Source organism: Lepidochelys kempii, chromosome 26 (genome assembly GCF_965140265.1).
Source record: "Lepidochelys kempii isolate rLepKem1 chromosome 26, rLepKem1.hap2, whole genome shotgun sequence".
Taxonomy (NCBI): Eukaryota; Metazoa; Chordata; order Testudines; family Cheloniidae; genus Lepidochelys; species Lepidochelys kempii.
Genome location: NC_133281.1, coordinates 1540577 through 1559957, shown reverse-complemented (window position 1 = coordinate 1559957; position 19381 = coordinate 1540577). Strand labels below are relative to the sequence as shown.

Sequence of the window (19381 nt, the reverse complement as noted above, 5' to 3'; positions counted from 1 at the left end):
TCACAGTGCTAGATGGATTTTACTGCCTCATACACTGATGTCTATTGCCTAGATTTTTATAAATCATGTATCAAGATGAATGATGTTGAACAAGTTAAGCAGTGATCTTTAGCACAGAACTCTCTTCTCCAAGCATCAATTGATCATGTGGTGTGCTATACATCTACAATATTGCAGTATAATAAAATGCAAAGGATTTCATTTTCCAAAGGGCTGGAGCCTGGCCTGCCTCTTGCTGGTGTGCATTGCACTTGCCTTTTTGTATCTGCAAGTGAAGTGAGGATGCAAATCTGGGTCCCTGCAGCTGCCTGATGGAGGGTGAGCTGCTTGGCTGCACCTGCTCTGATTTGCACCTTCCACTCACTTCTGGGTGCAGGTTACACTTGTAAAAGCCCCAAATCAGCCCCAGAGGAATGGCAAATGCCCTGTTGGCAATGTCCTCCAAAGTGTGACTAGTAGAATATTAACTCTAGACTTGAAGGACACTGATCTGTTTCTCCTTGTGCCTTACACTTTTGTCATTTGCACCTGTGGAAAGTTAATTTAAAATGCTACTGTTCTGATCTGAGAGAGCTTTACCTCCACTCTGCACTTCTTCTGCAGAGGTGTCAGTGAGGATACAAGGTGCTGGCCATTGGCGAATCGGGCCCCTAGTATGCGGCTTTTAGAAAGAATTGCATCTGTTTATTGCTGAAAGGAGCCTGTTTGATTTTTTAAACCCCTAAAACCCAAACTATTAAACGTTGGCTGGGCCTTCTTGGATCCTCTGGCGTGTCTAGATTGGCTAGTTGGCCTGCGTCACTCAGTGGTTGACTGGGTCTTTAGTAGCTCAGCACATCAGACAAATCCAGCAGGGGAGTCTCCTGCCTTCTACAGGGCAGTTAGAAAGGACAGTGCTGCTAAAAATATTTGCAAGACTTTTGGGTGTGAGATTTGACCCACCTGCTCCCTCTGAATTTCCTTTCTCCCGTGTGCCTGTTCACATGGTCTGGCTTCTCTGGGCCATTCCCATTACCAAGCTGCAATGTGGTCGGGTGCTGAGTAGAAACCTATAGCCGCTGAAAGACCAGATACAGTGAAAATGGGCAAGGGAATTAATGTGCTGCCTTTCCTAAGACCTGCAAATACATTGACCCAGACAGTGGGGTAGTGATCAATGGCTCCGTGTCTAGTTGGCAGCCGGTCTCAAGTGGAGTGCCCCAAGGGTCTGTCCGGAGCCGGTTTTGTTCAATATCTTCATAAATGATCTGGAGGATGGTGTGGATTGCACCCTCAGCAAGTTTGCAGATGACACTAAACTGGGAGGAGAGGTAGATACGCTGGAGGGTAGGGATAGGATACAGAGGGACCTAGACAAATTAGAGGATTGGGCCAAAATAAATCTGATGAGGTTCAACAAGGACAAGTGCAGTCCTGCACTTAGGATGGAAGAATCCCATGCACCGCTACAGACTAGGGACTGAGTGGCTAGGCAGCAGTCCTGCAGAAAGTGGGGTTACAGTGGACAAGGGGTTACAGTGGACAAGAAGCTGGATATGAGTCAACAGTGTGCCCTTGTTGCCAAGAAGGCCAATGGCATTTTGGGATGTATAAGTAGGGGCATTGCCAGTAGATAGAGGGACGTGATCATTCCCCTCTATTTGACATTGGTGAGGCCTCATCTGGAGTACTGTGTCCAGTTTTGGGCCCCAAACTACAAGAAGGATGTGGAAAAATTGGAAAGTGTCCAGTGGAGGGCAACAAAAATGATTAGGGGACTGGAACACATGACTTATGAGGAGAGGCTGAGGGAACTGGGATTGTTTAGTCTGCAGAAGAGAAGAATGAGGGGGGATTTGATAGCAACCTTCAACTACCTGAAAGGGGGTTCCAAAGAGGATGGATCTAGACTGTTCTCAGTGGTAGCAGATGACAGCAAGGAAGGAAGGATGGTCCAGCCCTTAGGGAGGTCCTCTTGGATTGAGAGACAGGTTCAGTTCCCTGCTCTCACAGACTTCATATGTGATCTTTGGCAAATCTCTCGGTTTCTCTTAGCCCTGTCTGTACAGTGGAGATCATAGCACTGCCCCGCTTCGTGGGAGTGGTGCGGGGGTGAGAGTATGTACAAGTTGCAGTGGGGGAGGTTTAGGTTGGATATTAGGAAAAAATTTTTCACTAGGAGGGTGGTGAAGCGCTGGAATGGGTTACCTAGGGATGTGGTGAAATCTCCTTCCTTAGAGGCTTTTAAGGTCAGGCTTGACAAAGCCCTGGCTGGGATGATTTAGTTGGGGATTGGTCCTGCTTTTGAGCAGGGGGTTGGACTAGATGATCTCCTGAGGTCCCTTCCAACCCTAATATTCTAGGATTCTGTGAGTGTATTGGGCTAGCTGGGCCCTTCATCTGGCATCGGAGCCGTGTGCCGAAATGCTAGCTCATCGGTTGTGCCAACAACAAACAGCATATGCCGCTTCTGCTTTCATTTCCGGGATCAATATGGCTACAAATTCATTTAGATGGGAGACCGGAAAGAGACCCCAGGAGACTGGTGCTCCAGCAATTCCAGACCAGTGTGCTGTGTAGAGTTTCTTTGTCCTGGCCCCATGGTACATACGCTCAGGTTGATGCACAGGGCTTAGCTGCCTTAGGTGGCAGAGGAATTCTGAAGTGCAGGATACAGAATTAGTCAGTGTGTGTCAATATTGTATTGAACATGCCAGAATAACCAGTTAAAGCACGTCTAGAGTCAGACGTTCTAAGAAAGGCTGTTTCCATACTAAACCTCCCTTGGCACTTCAGCCCGGGGCTAGTATTTCCTTATTTCATCGTCTTTTGGAAGAGAGAGAGAGAGGTTTGTCTGTCCCAGCTAGGGTGTGGGGTGTAAAATTGCAAGCATGGCACCAGCATCTGGACAGCAGAGGCAGCCTGTCTAGAGAGAGCCGGCTTGCGAAGAGGCACCGTTCAGAAGGACTGTTATTAAGTAGGACAGGCTGCTCTCCTCTTTAATTGCCAGAAGCTGGGAATGGGTGACAGGGGATGGATCACTTGGTGATGACCTGCTCTGTTCATTCCCTCTGGGGCACCTGGCATTGGCCACTGTCGGAAGACAGGACACTGGGCTACATTGTTCTGACCCAGTATGACCGATCTTATGTTCTCAGACAAGCGAGTAGCCCTAGCCAGGAGCGCCGGGCTCCCCTGCGGGCTGAAGCATGAGATTCCAGTCCATGCTTCTCCCACTGTGAGGCCATTGTTTTTCTGCATTTGTCATGGTCCCGGCTGACTATCCTCAAAGCTGCTTGGGCCGCTGTAGCCTGGAACAGCTCAGTCACTTCTGGGGAGGTTTTGAAAGGTGCAACTGCAGTTATGGGGAGAGATCCTGACTTTCAGTGGGATCTGGGCCCCTGACTGCCCTTTGCCGTTGAAAATCTCCATCTTGATATGTATTGTGCAAAGCTTGATTTGTTACTTGCTTGTGGTTGCCAAAATATTTCTTCAGCACTCTACATGGGCAGCACTAAGCTAACCCTCACAGCAGGGAAGGAAGGATGGTCCAGCTCTTAGGGAGGTCCTCTTGGACTGAGAGACAGGTTCAGTTCCCTGCTCTCACACAGACTTCGTATGTGATCTTTGGCAAGTCACTTGGTTTCTCTTAGCCCTGTCTGTACAGTGGAGATCATAGCACTGCCCCGCCTCGCAGGGGTGGTGGTGGGGGTGAGAATACGTACATTAGAGACTCTGAGGTGCGTAGATACTGTCGTAGCTGGGGCAGGTACCTGCAGTAGATACCCTGGAGAGGTAGCTAATTATTTTTTCCATTTTGCAGATGAAAACGGACTCACAGGCTGATTGCTGTGAGCTGGCTTCGAACGGGCACCCCCTAGCAGCAGTGCATGCAGAGATTCAGGCCCCTACTATACACTCCCTTTTCGTATGCATTGTGAAACCATTTCCGTTGGTTTGGCCATGTGTACCAGCTCCTCCGGCAGTGACGTGCACAGACCTCCTTGTCTGCACTCCCTTCTGCGATGCTTGAGAAGATGCAGACAGATGAAAGGCGGTATGTTGCGCAAGAGGTTCTGATCTGGCCCGTTGCTCGTCACGCCAGCGTGTTTGGCGGCCTGGTGCACAGGGTGACAACCGCAGAAAGTTCCGCCGGACCATGCTGCACAGGTGTACGTTGCTGAGGACATGCTGCACAGTGCTGGGCTCCCGCGGGTGTGGGAACCTTCTGCCTCGTTGCTTTCTGTCACAGCAGCTGTGCTGTTTCTGAAACAGGAAGCGATGGTGTGTTAAGATGGTCATGTTTCCTGTTCCCTACCACTGAAGGCTGGCTACTTCATTTGGTTAGCGAAGCCTGGCTTTTGAGAACTGCCTGGAGTTTACTGCTTGGATTATTACTCCAAAGATGAACTGGAGAAAATATGTTTGTCAGCAAAGCAGCAAAATGCTTTCTGTTGAGCCTTTTCATGCTGCAGATCTATGTCTGACCAGTGGGTTGATTAGCTCAGCACTGAATCACTTTCTGTAGGCGACCGTAGCTGTCTGTTCTGGTCTGGCCAGGAAAGTCTTGGACTATTCACTCCTCTTCTCAGTCCTTATCTACACTCAAACTTGAGTCAGCTCAGTTAAACTGGTTCAGTTAAGCTGGTCCACACCCTTGTGTGGAGATGCTGTCATTTCTGGAGTGCTTTATTTCGGGCTAGCTTCTATCTGTTCCTAGTTGTCTTAAGCTAAACAAAAATAAGCCTGCTCTCAAACAAAAGAAGAGTGTCCACACAGCCTTTTACACCAGTTTAACTAACCTGGTTTTAAATCGCTCCTTAAGTAAAAATGATGTAACCATGTGTGTAGTTAAGCCCTTATTTTCAGGAGTGCAAATTTGCACACTGAATGCAAAGTACATGATGAGTCTAACGAGGGGAATAGCAGGAATATCCTCTGAGACTCTGTGTTTCTCAGCTCCGTGAGCTCGCTTCTGATATGAAAGCAATCCAGATAGTTGTACCTAGCCTGTACACAGCAACTGATGTGTTCAGAGCAGTGCACAGACCTTGACTAATTCATCCTCCCAACATCCCTGCTGCAAAGGTATGTTCATATTATCCACTTTCTACAGAAAGGGAAAATGAAGCACAGAGAAGTTAAGCAACTCGCCCCAGGTCACCGAGCAAGTCCGTGTCAGAGCAATGGTTAGAGCTCAGGAGTGCCTGTCTTCTTCCTGCCTGGAGCTCTTTCCTCTAGCCTGTGCTAGCAATCAAGAAACCTTCAAATCACATGCGGGGGAGGAGAACCATTCCCAGGACACCTGCACTGTCCCATGTCATTTTCCAGTAGCAACATCTTCTCCTTTGGCTTACAGTGCGTAGTGCAGTGTCTTTGTCCCGTCCCCTTGCTGTCGAGTGGGATGTTCTGCTCAGTCTGGGGGATGCTGAAGGCAAGGAATAATCATGCATGAGAATCAGGGGCTCTCCGGAGCCAAAAGGCCTGGAGGAGACCTGTGCCTGTGAAGGCACTTGACAAACTGGATACCGATATTGCAGCTCTGGGACCTGGATGCATTCCCTTCTCTCTCTGCAGTTTCTCTGCTGCCAGTGCTAGACCAGCTCTGCAGAGGAGAGCGATTGTTGACACAGATAACAAAACTGTTGCTGTAGAAATGGAGTTGTCTTGGGTTTGAGCCTCTTTCCTTTGGCACTATATACTTAGCACAGGTGGGTTAGTTCCCCCCCCGAACATACTGCCGAAGTGAACGGTGTGGGTAAATAGAGCGAAGGGCAGGGTCAAAGGGCTGGATCCCTAGTGACTGAAAAGTCTCTGAGTAAGGCAGGTAACCCCGCCCCTCCCCCCAGCTCTGGGTACGTCTACACTGCAAAGGAAAACCCGCCGCACCACCACACCCCCGAGTCTGGGTCAATTGACTCGGGTTTGTGGGGCTAAAAATAGCCGTGTAGACGTTCCTGCTCCGAGTGGAGCCTGGGCTCTGAAGCCCGGCGAAGGCGGAGGGTCTTGTAGCCCAAGCAGGCATGTCTGCACGGCTATTTTTAGCCCTGCAGCCCGAGTGCTGTGGGCTGGAGTCAGTTGACTCAGGCTCTGAGTCTCGGTGCTGCAGGGTTTTTTGCGGTAGAGACATACCCCATGTGAACTGGTTGGCAATTTCCTTTCGCCTGCACAGAGTTACCGCAGCCTGGTTCTCCCCTGCCCCACTGCTTGTGGTGTGACTCAGGGTGTGTGAAGTGTGGGTAAAACACAACCCAACTGGAAAGGGCACCTTTGACACATGCCTGACACAGAGTGCAGGCCAGTGAGGAAGCACACCCATTAGCTTCCATCCCAGTTAAGATGGGTGAGCTTCTGGTGACCCACTTTGACCAGACCTGCTCCAGAGGGAGCCCCTTCTGGCATGTGGGGGCTCATGCACTGTTCAGAGAATCCATCCTGAGTTTACACCAGCTTGTGGTGACGAGCCTCTGATTTTAGCCAGAAAAATCCAAGGTTTCAGCTTCAGCCAGAGGGTTGTGGGCTGCGTCCAGCCTGCCCGGGGAGGATCCGTGAGCATTTGTGGCTGATTATGCCACACCCATTGGCAGACTGACAGAGCAGCCAGATTTGCAGTCTCATCTGCAACCAAAGGAAGAACAAGTAACTTTACATAGGAACATCCCTGAGTCTCAGGAGCTGGTTTGGGAAAGACCAATGACAACAGCAAGAGAAACAGGCCACGTACACGCAGGGAAATGCATGAGGGGGTGTGTGTGATTCCTGCCCAGATCCGTGCCCTTTCCCCAGGACACGGAGAGGGCTGTTCCCCCAACTGCAGTGGGAGTAGAGCGGCCTTGTCCTGCTGTTACCTCTTGCTGGTTAGTGGTGTGTCCGTGTTCGGGAGGGGATGATTCAGCGTGCTCGGAATACAAAGCTGGGTCCCAGCCGCTGCCTTGCCCGCTGCTGGGGTCACACCGCTGTAGATGTGCTGTCACTGACCTGCTTAGACTTGCAAAAGCTAATGGTTAAATCTGGCAGTAATGAGAGCAGGACAATTAAAGGAGCACAAATGCAGAGGGCTCCAGAGGCAGGTCACAGACTCGTGTCAGGTGATGTTTAATTATCCGCCACCTCTCTTCTTTCCTGGGGTCATCGGGCTCTCCTGTAAACTACCTGGGATGGAGCCACACCCTCGTTAACCTTGATGTGGGGTGTCTTGGTGGTGGGGTTTAAAGGGGCACTGCTGTATTTGTACAGGAGAATGGACAGGCCAGTGTCCCAGTTGCAGACCCTAAGCCGAAACCTGCTAAGTCTTCATTTCTACCAGGATGGGTGGTTTGGGGCTAGATTTGACTCCCCCATTTCTGTCGTTCACAGGTGCCAAAGAGTGGTAGTTTGCCCCCAGCCACAGAGATTACAAAGCCCCCCATTACACCCCAAGCCCAGGAGAAGAAACCGCAGGTGGCCTACAAAACGGAGATCATTGGAGGGGTGGTTGTGCACACACCTATCTCTGTCAATCAGGTAAGCTGGGCATGTCTGCGTTGCATTGCCTTGGCAGAGTGTGCCTCTGGCTTGTGATAGCAGAGAATGTTCTGAAATGTGCATTCAGTTGGGAGGAACCAGAATGTGCCCTGTGAGGATGGCGGCATCGGCAACCTCTGTGATAAAAATCCCGATCAGTCAGTCATTGTCCCCCCACACCCCAAATTATGAGCTTGGCTTAAAAATCATCAACGTTTAAAAACAAACTTCAGGTGCCTATTCTTTGCCCCCTGGTTTCTTAGCCTTAGGGTTCTGTTGGTTCTCATTTTGCAGCTTTTTCTCTGGCAACCCAGAGGGCTAGAAGCTTCTTTTTCTTTCCTTTTTATAAAAGAAAGCTGAGATTCTCGCGAGTCCAGGGGCCTGGGGCTCTAAGAAAAGCACCACGTACTGCAAGTCTCACGATAAAATCACAAGAGTTGGCAATTTGGGGACGGTGAATAGAAACGATCTGTAGTTTAACTTTCGCTCCTTGCCTTTCTGTCTCCAAGCAGTGGAAATGAAATACTCTTGGTACCAGCACAATGCTCTGGGACTGTAGCGTCTCACTGGCTCGAAGGAGCAATTCTTGAGGGATGTAAGGGGGAAAAGCTGGCAGTTCTCTGCACACTTAGCAGGGTGATGAAATTTATACCACATTCTGCTCTTTGATTTTCCTGTATTTAACTGTTGGGGAGGCTTCCAGCTGTATGCTTGACCCATGTCTGTGCCATTGACTGGGTCTCTGCTTCATCATTTTTATGTCCTAGCTTCTGCCTCTCATCATTTCTCTACCAGACATACCAGAGACCTATGAAACAACTGTGTGTGATTAACGTGGTATGAGGGATAAACAGCCTTGGGATGAAATGCAGGGTCCTTGCTGCTTAGCTAGCATGTGTTTGAGCAGGAAATGCAATATTCCTGCCTATTTCCTCTTCCAATTCCTTCCTAATACAGTCCGCAAAGCTCTGCTGTAAACCAGGCCAACAAGCATTGCATCTGTTTTCTTCTACAAGCTGTTCCCATCCTGCCTTTCGCAGAATAAACACTACTCAGGTGTGTAGTTAACCGCAACAAATTATACCTGGATCCCAACCATTTAAGTGACAAATACTATCCATCATCTACCAGAGGTGGGAAACCCGCATTTATTATTGTTCGTTTTTAAGTGCCTGTCTGAGCCCCCGAACTATGAAGCAATACAGCAAGTGGGGGAATATCTTTTAATACACAGAGACAACAGACTGCAAGCTAGGCCGCTTTGTAGAGTAACTCACACGCTACAACAGTAAAGCTTGTGCATGAGGCCCACAACAAATAACCTCCCACTAGAGCCCCAGCTGGCCCCACTCCATCCCAGTGTTTCTCCCAGGAAATGGGTGGATCTTGCAGCAAGTCCTAAGGGTAATAAATCTGGTTTCCAGGGGTCCAAGTTGAGGATCCTTCACAAAAAACACCTTCCCTCTCAAACCAGGGGACTGTTGGCTCACGCGCCTCGCCCCATTGCATCTGTTTTGAGCCCAAACCATTTAAGTCTTTATAGGCCAAGAACACCTCAGATCCCTCCTGGAAACTGATAGGCAAGATTCTGGAGCAACAGTGTCACATGAGCTGCATGAAGTGCGGCTAGGCAGGCATATGTCAGGGGATGAAATCTGGTCGTTGGCATATACCCAGAGCCCTTCCAGGGTGTGGTAAAATCTCTTGCCGTCCTGGGACAGAGGCACGCAGAGCAGAATGTGACACAGGAAATCGGTGGCAGGGCTGATGTCTCAACACCTAGATACTGTGGTGACCGGCATTCCAGAAACGCCTCAGGGAGATGGGTTTAGCTGAAAAGTGTGACCAGAAAGTCCCTGATGGGCTATGTGTCTAAGCAGCCTCAGTAACGCAGCCTAAATCAGCAGTTCTTCACACTGAGTGGCAGGTGCTTCAGACAGTACCAAACTGGGGACTTAAATCACACCCCTTTGGTCTGCTTGCCGTCTCTCTCGCACACGTGTGTCTGGGGAGCTGCACGTTCTGGTGCGAGCCAGTAACTTTTTCACCCAGAATTTAGTATGAACCCTTCAAATGTGCAACTTGCTCCAGTTTTCAGAGGTGAGGCAGAACTTGGTGCTAAATTGGAGGCATTTCCAGTGACTGAACTTCAGTGTGGTTGTTGAGGGAGGATCTTGAGTGTCGTTGCTTCGGTTTAACCCATTATGTGACATCTGTTGCCTGGGGAATCTGTCTGGAACATATCTCTGAGTCTGACATTTAGGCTCTGAGCTGTCTGGGCAAGAGGCAGGAGGCTGTCTGACCTTCTCTGAAGTAACACAGTCTGATTACACACTTCCCCTATTGGTGGAATTGATTTGCACTTTCAGTTCAGGAAACCAGGTCTGTGCCTGTGAAACCTTCCCACTCAGGGTTTATAAATAGCTGCACACAGCACTTCGCTCTGGCTCCAAAGTGCAGTGAGCCAAAAGGGGTTTATGGAGCCACATGCAAAGCTGCAAACTGCCTCAGCTTTCATGCCCCTTAGCTGTGGCCTGGTCTCTGTCTCAATTCCCCACTTCTTCAAGGCCCACAGAAGATCGGAGCCAGATCACCTGCCTGTTTCCACTAGCTCCAGCTGCTGCTCTCCAGAACAGCAGCTGGGAGATGCCACAGAAGGTGTGGAGATCCCCCTTTCTCCAGTAGCCCCACTCTCCCTGTCCCTTGACGCATGGGAGGGGCATGTGCCTGACCATCGGCAACTTCCACCTTCTGGTGTTTTGACAGCTCTTATCAGTCACATGCCTAAAAATAGAATGGAGATTTAAGTCACTGCGGTGTTCTCCTTGGCAGGCGGTTTTAACTCTTCCCTGGCCATACAGATGTGCAGAATTGGGCCTGATTGGAGCATAGGAATTGCCAGGGTTGGATCAGACCCATGATCCATCTAGACCAGTAGCCTGTCTCTGATAGTGCGAACACTAGCTCCTTCAGAAGAAGGTGCAAGAGACCTGACGGGGCAATTATGGGATAAAGCAGGGTTTTGGGTTTTTTAATCCTAACTCAACATGTATGTTCTCATTATCCATGTACATGTCTAAGGGAGACTGCTGGCAGGAAGTAGCAGAGCAAGACAATTGTACAGCTCCATCCTGTGTGAATAGGCACTCGAACTATTTAGCTTATCAGAGAGAAGGTTAAGATGTGACTTGATTGTGGTCTAGTACCTCCCAGGAGAGAAGATTTGTGATAGCAAAGGGATCTTTAATTTAGAAGACAAAGACAGGAAAAGATCCAGTGGCTGGAAATTGAAACTAGACAAATTCAGACCAGAAATAAGGTGCAAATTTTTAACAGGGAGTGTAAATGACCGTTGGGGCAGCTCACCTCAGGATGTGGTGGATTCTTCATCACTTTAAGTCCAAGTTGCTTGGTTCTCTAAGAGAGATGCTCTGACTCAAAGGAGGAGTCGCTGGATGAGGGTCTCTGGCCTGTGTTCTGCAGGAGGTCAGACCAGATGATCTAATGGTCCCGTCTAGCCTTAAATTCTATGAATCTATATGTTTCCAGGGGGGTGTTTTCACCTCCCATTTTGAAGCAGTTCCTCCTATCCCAGTCCCTGGTTGTGTGTGGGGCTCGCTACCTGAGTGGAGCAGCTCTATAGGGAGATGTATTTCACCATTTCTAGGAAGGTAGGAGAGTGTTCAATTCAAAGGACCACTTTCATCCTTCCTACCGTGTCTTTAGGACTGCTGTTGGGATGAGCGCTGGCCTGCTGGTTAGAACACCAGCCCGGTAGTCAAAAGACATGGGTGATGTTCCTGGCTGCACCATTGATCTTAGGTGCTGTGACCTTTGTTGTGTCCCTTCCTAGGTCTTTGCCAGTTTCCCAGCCTGTGAAAATGGGGATTATGCTCTTGAGCATCCTGGGTGCTGATCCTCACTGCAGGGACCTGCACTGGGAGGCATTTCCATTTTTTAAGTGCTTTGAGACCTGGGGATGGAAGGCGCTCGAGAACTGCAGAAGTTTATGAGAGATTTCCTCTGGAACGTGGGGTTTTAGCCTTGGTGTCTCCTGTGCCTCCACCAGGACACCAGAAAACAGGCACAGAAAGGCAACTGGCCCCACACTCGCTCAGCAAGTCTGGTACCACTTTCCGTGCAAAACCCCCATGCTAGCTTGGTGCAAATGGCTGCTCCGGGCTTACACTGAGAACAAGCCTGTCCCTAGACACAGTGGCATTTGCCTCCCTGAGGGTGGCAGCTCCCTTTGACTCCCACACACTGGGAATATTTGGAGGCTGGTGCAGAGGAATCCCCAGGGCTGGCAGCTGAGGCTCTTGGTGTATGCACCTTGCGCTGTGCTCCCTGGGCACCGAGTCCTTGGCAGGAAGCCCAGGCCCTCCCCGCACGCTTTCCGTTTGGCTGCAGTCCAGGCTGAGAATCCAAGGGGAGGTTTCCAGGCCCAGCTGCAGCAGCTTTGACGCCCTGCCTGGGTTTCTGACTCTGCTTTGCTTCCTTGCCCAAGACTCATTTTTCATCCTTGTTCTGGGAAGCTCTTGTCTGTGTCTACAGGTTTCCCTGCAAGGCTCTGGCGGGCCCCAGCCGGGGGCATCCTGGTGAAGCCCTGATACCCGGGGGGAAAGAACCGAGCCTTCTTTCTGGCTCAGTGTTTCCCCTGGCTCCTCGTTGCGGCCCGGTGGCTGCGAGCCAGTGGTTCCCCTCCGCCTGGCACTGACACTAAGCTGCTTTGTGGAGTGCAGAGGGAGCCTGTAGCCTGCGTGAGCAGGGCAGCAGCAGCTGGGCACACAATGGTGCTGTGTATTCTGGCCTCTTGTCACTTGGGAGTCAAGCTTACTGTCTATTAAAAACAAATCAGCAGCAGTTAAGTCGGCACCCTGCCATGTGATTTATGTGGCAAGTGAATGCTGGTCTGCTCTCCCATGTGAGGGGGTGGGGGTTTGCTTTTGGGTTAGTTTGTTCTCCAGAAAAAGCCTAAATCTCCATCCACAGCCTCTGTTTGCTTTAGAGTCGCTTTCGCTCTGCAGAGGGGGTTGAGGGAAGGATGCCAGCTGCTGAGTTGTTTTCTGCATTTCTGATGCTGCCCTTGGTGAAATGGCCTTTCCTCCCCTTCCTTCATGGCCTCTCTGCCTTGCCTCAGGTGCAGCTTTGTGACTCCAGGCAGGAGGAAAGGAGAGTCCTGGCCTCATTGATAGGAGGGATGGAAAGGCCTTGCTCCTGTCTGGCCCATTTCTCTGGGAGTCAGTGAAGGATTGCTCCTTACAGCCTAACCTCTGGGGAAATGTCTTCCCTAGTTTAATGTCCCTAACGACGCGCCTTCCATCCTTCCCTCTGCTCCGCCCTTCTCCAAACACTAAGTGCTGCAATGCATGGCAAAGGGCCTGTATGAATCCAAGTGACGGGGGCGTGGGGCTGCTGCTCTCCTGCTGCGAAAGCGTCTCTCTCTCCTACCAGCCAGGTGGGCTGCAGAACACCCTGCCTGGCTCAGGGGTGCACGGAAGGGAGTGAAGGGCTGGCTTGGGCACAAGTTGCTTTATTTTGATTGATTTAGTTTGGTCCTGGAAAAATCAAAGTCTTGTCATGGAGGGTGGGCGAAAGTGCACAGCGGAGGGTGAGAGATCGGGGCATGTTGTCTGGTTAACCGCACCGGTCCTCTTCACCAGCGTGAATGCCATATAAGGACAACCCGAGCGAGCCCTGCAAGCCAACTGGTAAGAGCCAGGGGCCGCTGCTCTAACAATTCACTAACCTCAAACTTGTGCTGAAAGGAGGGGGATGGGGGGAGAGAGAGAGACGTGCACAGTGGTTACATTTTATCCCCCCCCACCCCCTTCCTCCTCAGTTCTGCCTTACGAAGGAGGCAGGAGGGGCTAGGCTGAGTGCCTGTTTCTTCAGGGTTATATAATGAGGGCAGAGTAACAATGGCACGGCAGCAGGCAGTGGAAAACGTGTCTGTCTGCTGACTTCTACCACGTTTTTCCGCCCTTTGAGTCTCCCAGGAAGTACCTATCCCGGCCCCTCCCAGCCCCGGACAAGCACGGCGAAGGGGGGCGGCTGGAGGCTGCTGGAGCTGGGCTCCCTTCCCGCCAGCTGCGCAATTGCCCTGGTGTTGCTGTTGTGTGGGATGTGCTGCAGGTAAACCACAGAGCACAGGAACGCTACGGCCGGTTTGACCGAGTGTCCTGACGCTGCTCTAAGGACCAGCAAGAGCCCACGGGGGCTGGGCTGACGTGCCCCATCCATCAGTCTCTTCTGAGTGGGGCCCACGGCCGTGTCAGAGTCCCAGCCTGGCAGCTGCAACAGGATGTGCTTTCTCTGCTCCGGGCCCCTTTGCGTCTGCTCCTGTGAGCTGTCTGGCAGCGAGATTCCTGCAGGGCTGGTGAGCAGGGCACCTGCTGGCAAATGGCAGGGACAGCTGCAGGATGAGCAGACGTCTGTATGTGCAGCTCTGTGATCCCAGCTCACCCGGTGCTGGGCTGGTGGCTGGTCCGGCTAAGGAGCAGGGGTTGGAATGGGCCTGCTGTCCCTGTGTGCCAGGGGCGGAGGAGGGCCCTTTAGGAAAGGAACGACATCCAGTGCAGGACAGCAGATTCCAGTCCTCTGAATCCCCAGTGTTACTTTCCGGGGGCTGGGAGAGGCCCAGGGTGCTGCACGTTTGTGTCAGATGCCTGCAGTGCACCCAGAGATGAGATGAGGCCTGACAGAGACCCTGGCCTGCTGAGACTGAGCTCTGCGTGAGAGAGATTTGGTTTGGTGCAGCAGGATGGGTGTCCAATATTGCGCCAATGATCTTGCAACATGCAGACTGCAGCAGCCGTCCCTGGGCAGCCCCTGCTCTGAGTGACATTGCTGGGTGCAAATAAACCCCGTGCACTCGCGCGTGGTGCTGGCTGCATTGTACGGATTCAGAGTTTAAGGCCAGGAGGGATCATTAGATCATCTAGGCTGACTCTCCAGTATTACACAGGCCATAGAATTTCATCCGGTTATCCCTGTACTGAGCCCGATAACGTGTTTGGCTGAAGCAAACATGGCCTGGATGCCCTTCTGCAAGACATTGAGAGGTGGAGAATGCACCACTTCTCTCAGTGGTTTGTCCCTCACTTAACAATGTGTGCCTAATTTATCATTTGAATTTGTCTGGCTTCAGCTTCTGGCCAGTGGTTCTTGTTTTGCCTTTCTCTGCAGTACTGGTCTCACCAACACCGTATGCAGAGGTCAAATCAGCTCCCTGCTCCTTAGCACTCAAGAAAGGGATCTGGGAGGCCGTGTGGACAGTTCTCTGAAAACATCCACTCAATGTGCAGCGGCCGTCAAAAAAGCGAACAGAATGTTAGGAACCATTAGGAAAGAAAATACCGTAATGCCACTATATAAATCCATGGTGTGCCCACACCTGGAATACTGTGTGCAGTTCTGGTCGCCCTGTTTCAAAAAAGATATATTAGAATTGGAAAAGATATAGAGAAGAGCAACAAAACAGCTTCCATATGAGGAGAGATTTAAAAGACTGGGACTGTTCAGTTTAGAAAAGAGTTGATATGATAGAGGTTTATAAAATCATGAATGAGGTGGAGAAAGTGAATAAGGAAGTGTTATTTACCTCTCCACATAACACAAGAATAAGGGGTCACCCAATTAAATTAATAGACATCAGCTTTAAAACAAACAAAAGGCAGTACTTTTTCCACAAAACACACAGTTAACCTGTGGAACTCATTGCTAGGGGATGTTGCCAAAATTATAGTGGGGTTCAAAAAAGAACTGGATTCAAGTTCATGGAGGATAGGTCCATCAAAAGCTATTAGCCAAGATGGTCAGGGATACAACCTACTGCTCTGGGTGTCCCGAGCCCCTGACAGCCAGAAGCTGGGAATGGGCGACAGGGGATGTATCACTTGATGATTCCCTGTTCTGTTCCTTCCCTCTGGGGCACCTGGCACTGGCCACTGTCGGAAGACAGGATGCTGGGCTAGATGGACCTTTCGTCTGACCCAGTGTGGCCGTTCTTATGTTCAGTCTTTGCGTCATCCACAGATTTTATTAGCAGTGACTTTATTTTCACTTCTAGATCACTAGTAAAAAGGTGAAATAGCTTTGGGCCTAGCACTGGTCCCTGCAGAGCCCCACTAGAAACCCCCCCATTTGAAGCTGATTAATTGACAACAACTACATTTTGAGATCTGTCAATTAGCCCGTTCTTCGTCCATGTAAAGTGCGCGTCATATGAGTGCGTCCTGCTAGCGTTTGACTCCACATGTTCTGTGGGACTAAGGCCAGCTCCTTGGTGTTGCTCTGTGTTGGATTTCCCAAGCTGCGGCGTGCCGACCAGGATCCCAACCCCCGAGGCCAAGGTTTGCGGAGCTTGTGCATTTTTTTTTTTTTCACTTCTGAAAATCAGGGCACTTGCAAACGTTGCTCTCGTGTTTGCATGGGGCAGGTGTGGTGTTCAGCTGGGCTAATAAAATGTCATTTGTTTGTGGCAGGGGGCAGGCATAGATTAGAGGGTGGGCTGCTAAATTCCTTCGGCTGTTCTGCCAGGCTCAAGCATGCATGTGCCGTCCGCTCTCCCGTCCACAGGCTGTTTGCAGGTTTCCAAGTATTGTTTTCTTTTTTGTTTCAGAATGGAGGGGAAGGAGCAGACGGAGGCGACTTGGCCACTCACCCTCTTCTGAGACGCTCCCAGAGCTACATACCCACCTCTGCCTCCAAGCCATCCACAGGGCCACCCGTCCTCAAAAGCGGCTACTGTGTGAAGCAGGGAAATGTGGTGAGTGCGTGCTGCAGAGTCGCACTGAGTCCTTCATGGAGCAGAGCAGTGCGGGGGCTTGAAGGGGGCTTGATTTTATTGCTTCTGAGCCTCCTCTTGCTTCCCCCACACCACTGTGCCCAGAAGGGGAGCTTTTCACTTCTCGGGGTCCAAGGTGTCACATTGGCGTGAACAGTTCCTCTGCATAGGAGGAGGGAGTGGGGCCGTGTTGATGCAGCACAGGTCTTGGTGTCCGAGCAGTGATGGGTGATTTAGTACCCTGAGTTATGAGCTGCTAACTCTGAGCTTCCTGTTTCCTGGTGGAGCAGGCTTACAGCTTTCACCAGTGCTCATTCTTTGGAAGATGCGACCCCTAGGTTCTCAGGACCCATTTGTTTTTTCCGAGGAGCTGGGGAGGCTGGAACTCAACCCTGGAAGCATTAGGGACTGTTCTCTCTGTTTTTCAGAGGAAGAGCTGGAAACGCCGGTACTTTGCTCTTGACGACTTTACCATCAGTTATTTCAAGTGCGAGCAGGTAAGCAGCCCCCTCTTGCACGCAGTTCTCTGGGTGACCTTGTCCACTTGTCCCTCCGCTCATGGGTGTATTGGGCTTGGCATTTGCAAGGCTGCATTTTTGGCTTTTGTTAAAATCAATCAGCATTTTGAGCACAGAAAATATTGTGGGAGAAAACCCCACAATTGGGGCTAAAGCTGAGAACAGAGCCCACACGCTGCAGGAGTGCAGGGAGCAGGTGCAGCGGCTGGTCTTCGGGACAGGCAGGGGAGCTGTGCCTTTGACACAAACGCGGCTCAAAGCTGGCTGCCGCAGGGGCTGTTCCTCTGCCTGAACCACCATGGAGTTCTGAGTCCTGTTTCTGCAAGCAAGAAACCCCACGCGGACGCGTGCATGCTCCCCTCCCAGCATACCCCCGACCTGCACGCCTACGCACACATGCTGGCATCGCAGCTGTAACTGGCCATGGATGCATTTAGAGGACAAACTAGAAGAAGGCTTCTAACCATCACTGAGAGGAATGAGGTTCTGGAACAGCCTCCCAATAGCACTGAGGGCAAGTAATCAGTCTAGCTCTAAAATCCAGCTTGATAAGTTTACGGATGGGATTATATGACGGGGGTTGCTTGCGACAGCAGAGGCCTGGGCTTAGTGACCCAGGCTGCACGCTTCACTGTGTGTACACTGCCGTGCCCCCTCACACCTGTGAGATGCCCACTGGACTCTCAAAGACTGGAGACAGACAGGAGAGGAGGGTGCTGAGCTAAGAATGGAAAGGGGACGAATTCAATGCGATCCAACAGATTGAAAGAAACAAACGCAAAACCTTGCCGTGCTCCTCTGCTTTCCCCTTCTCAGTTGCTGTTCACTGGGTGCTGCGCCTGGGTTAGGGCTTGGGGGGGTGAGAGATGCTGCATGGAGCCGCCATTTGGGGATGCTCCCACCCAGTGACCTCTCTCTTTATTCCAGCCGGGGGCCAAGGGCCAGGACTCTGTCCATGGAGGCTTTGCTGAAGGTTGCTCTTAGGTCTCACAAAATTCCTGGGCACTAGAGTGGGCTCCCAGTGCCACCAGAGCAGCCCGCGAGGTTGATGCAGACCCACTGACTCTGTTCTGTCGTGTCTCCCCAGGACAAGGAGCCCTTGCGTTCGATCCTTCTCAAGGACGTCCTCAAGACCCACGAATGTCTAGTCAAATCCGGGTAATGTCTTTTCCTGCACTTCTGTTGGATTCAGTCCCTGTAGAAGTGAAGTGGAGTGGTCACGAAAGGACTTTATCCTCAGAGGTGCTAGCCCGGGTGGGCCAACAGCCACGGCACTGACGGTAGCTGTGTAGACATCGCGGCTCAGGCTGGAGCTCGGGCTCTGAAGTTGAGCCGGCGAGGGAGGAGGGGGCCTCCAGAGCCCGAGCTCCAGCCCGAGTCGTGATGTCTACATGGCTGTTTGGAGTGCAAGCTGGAGTCTGTCGACCCAGCTCTGAGCTGTGGATGGGCTAGTGGCTAGAGCCTTGCAGGGGCACTCGGGACACCAGGGTCCATTTTCTGGCTCTGCCACAGACTTGCTGAGTGATTTTGGGCAAGTCACGTAATTCCTCTGTGCCTCAGCTTCCCATCTGTCCATGGAGGTGGTAGCAGTGCCCTGCTGCATAAGGTGGCTATGAGGGTGTGTGCTCAGATGCTGCACCATATGGCTGAGTAGCTGAAGCAATGCCGGTTTACAGACTATGCTTGGTAAAGCGTGTTGGGATCTTTCTGAACACAAGGCACTTCAGAGACCTAAATCACTCTGACCACGGAGTGCTCAAGGGGTGTGAGAGGCTGGATCACAGGCCTCTCTCTCTCTCTCCAGCCAGGGCTGGAACAGATCACAGTGGCAGCCCTACCCCTGGAAAAGGCGTCCTGTGTTACCCTGGGCTGTTGCACCTGGTTTTGCAGCCTTGTTTCTTGCTGCTGTGCTGCTCTTGGGACCCATTTCTTCTCTTGCTCCTGGAGAGCCCCTGGCATTCTAAGAGCATTTTAACAGTCAGAAATAATGGAAAATGCTTCCTAATGGCCAGGCATCCTGCGGTCCCATCTGCCTCTGCCCATGAGATGGTTGGCACTGCCCAAGCATGTCTCTCATCCACTGTAACCCCTAGGTCATTTTCTGCAGAACTGCTGCCGAGCCACTCGGTCCCTAGTCTGTAGCGATGCATGGGATTCTTCTGTCCTAAGTGCAGGACTCTGCACTTGTCCTTGTTGAACCTCATCAGATTTCTTTTGGCCCAATCCTCTAATTTGTCTAGGGCCCTCTGTATCCTATCCCTACCTTCCAGCGTATCTACCTCTCCTCCCAGTTTAGTGTCATCTGCAAGCTTGCTCAGGGTGCAATCCACACCATCCTCCAGATCATTAAGGAAGATATTGAACAAAACCGGCCCGAGGACTGACCCTTGGGGCACTCCGGTTGATACCAGCTGTCAACTAGACATGGAGCCATTGATCACTACCCATTGAGCCTGACTATCTAGCCAGCTTTCTATCCACCTTACAGTCCATTCATCCAGCCCATACTTCTTTAACTTGCTGGCAAGAATACTGTGGGAGACCGTGTCAAAAGCTTTGCTAAAGTCAAGGAACATCATATCCACTGCTTTCC

At 51.2% G+C, this 19381-nt stretch overlaps 1 protein-coding gene across 3 annotated transcripts in view; it reads left to right on the top strand.

Moving 5' to 3' along the window:
• The window catches only part of PLEKHA2 (pleckstrin homology domain containing A2), a 53206-nt gene that overhangs the window by 19778 nt on the left and 14047 nt on the right, over nt 1-19381 (top strand). For 2 of the 3 annotated variants that reach the window (XM_073324788.1, XM_073324789.1), the window contains exons 6-9: nt 7336-7482; nt 16106-16252; nt 16699-16767; nt 17876-17946. In XM_073324788.1, coding sequence (XP_073180889.1) covers nt 7336-7482; nt 16106-16252; nt 16699-16767; nt 17876-17946 — 434 coding nt within the window. The remainder of the gene's footprint in view (nt 1-7335; nt 7483-16105; nt 16253-16698; nt 16768-17875; nt 17947-19381) is intronic. The other variant, XM_073324790.1, reaches the window with a different exon arrangement.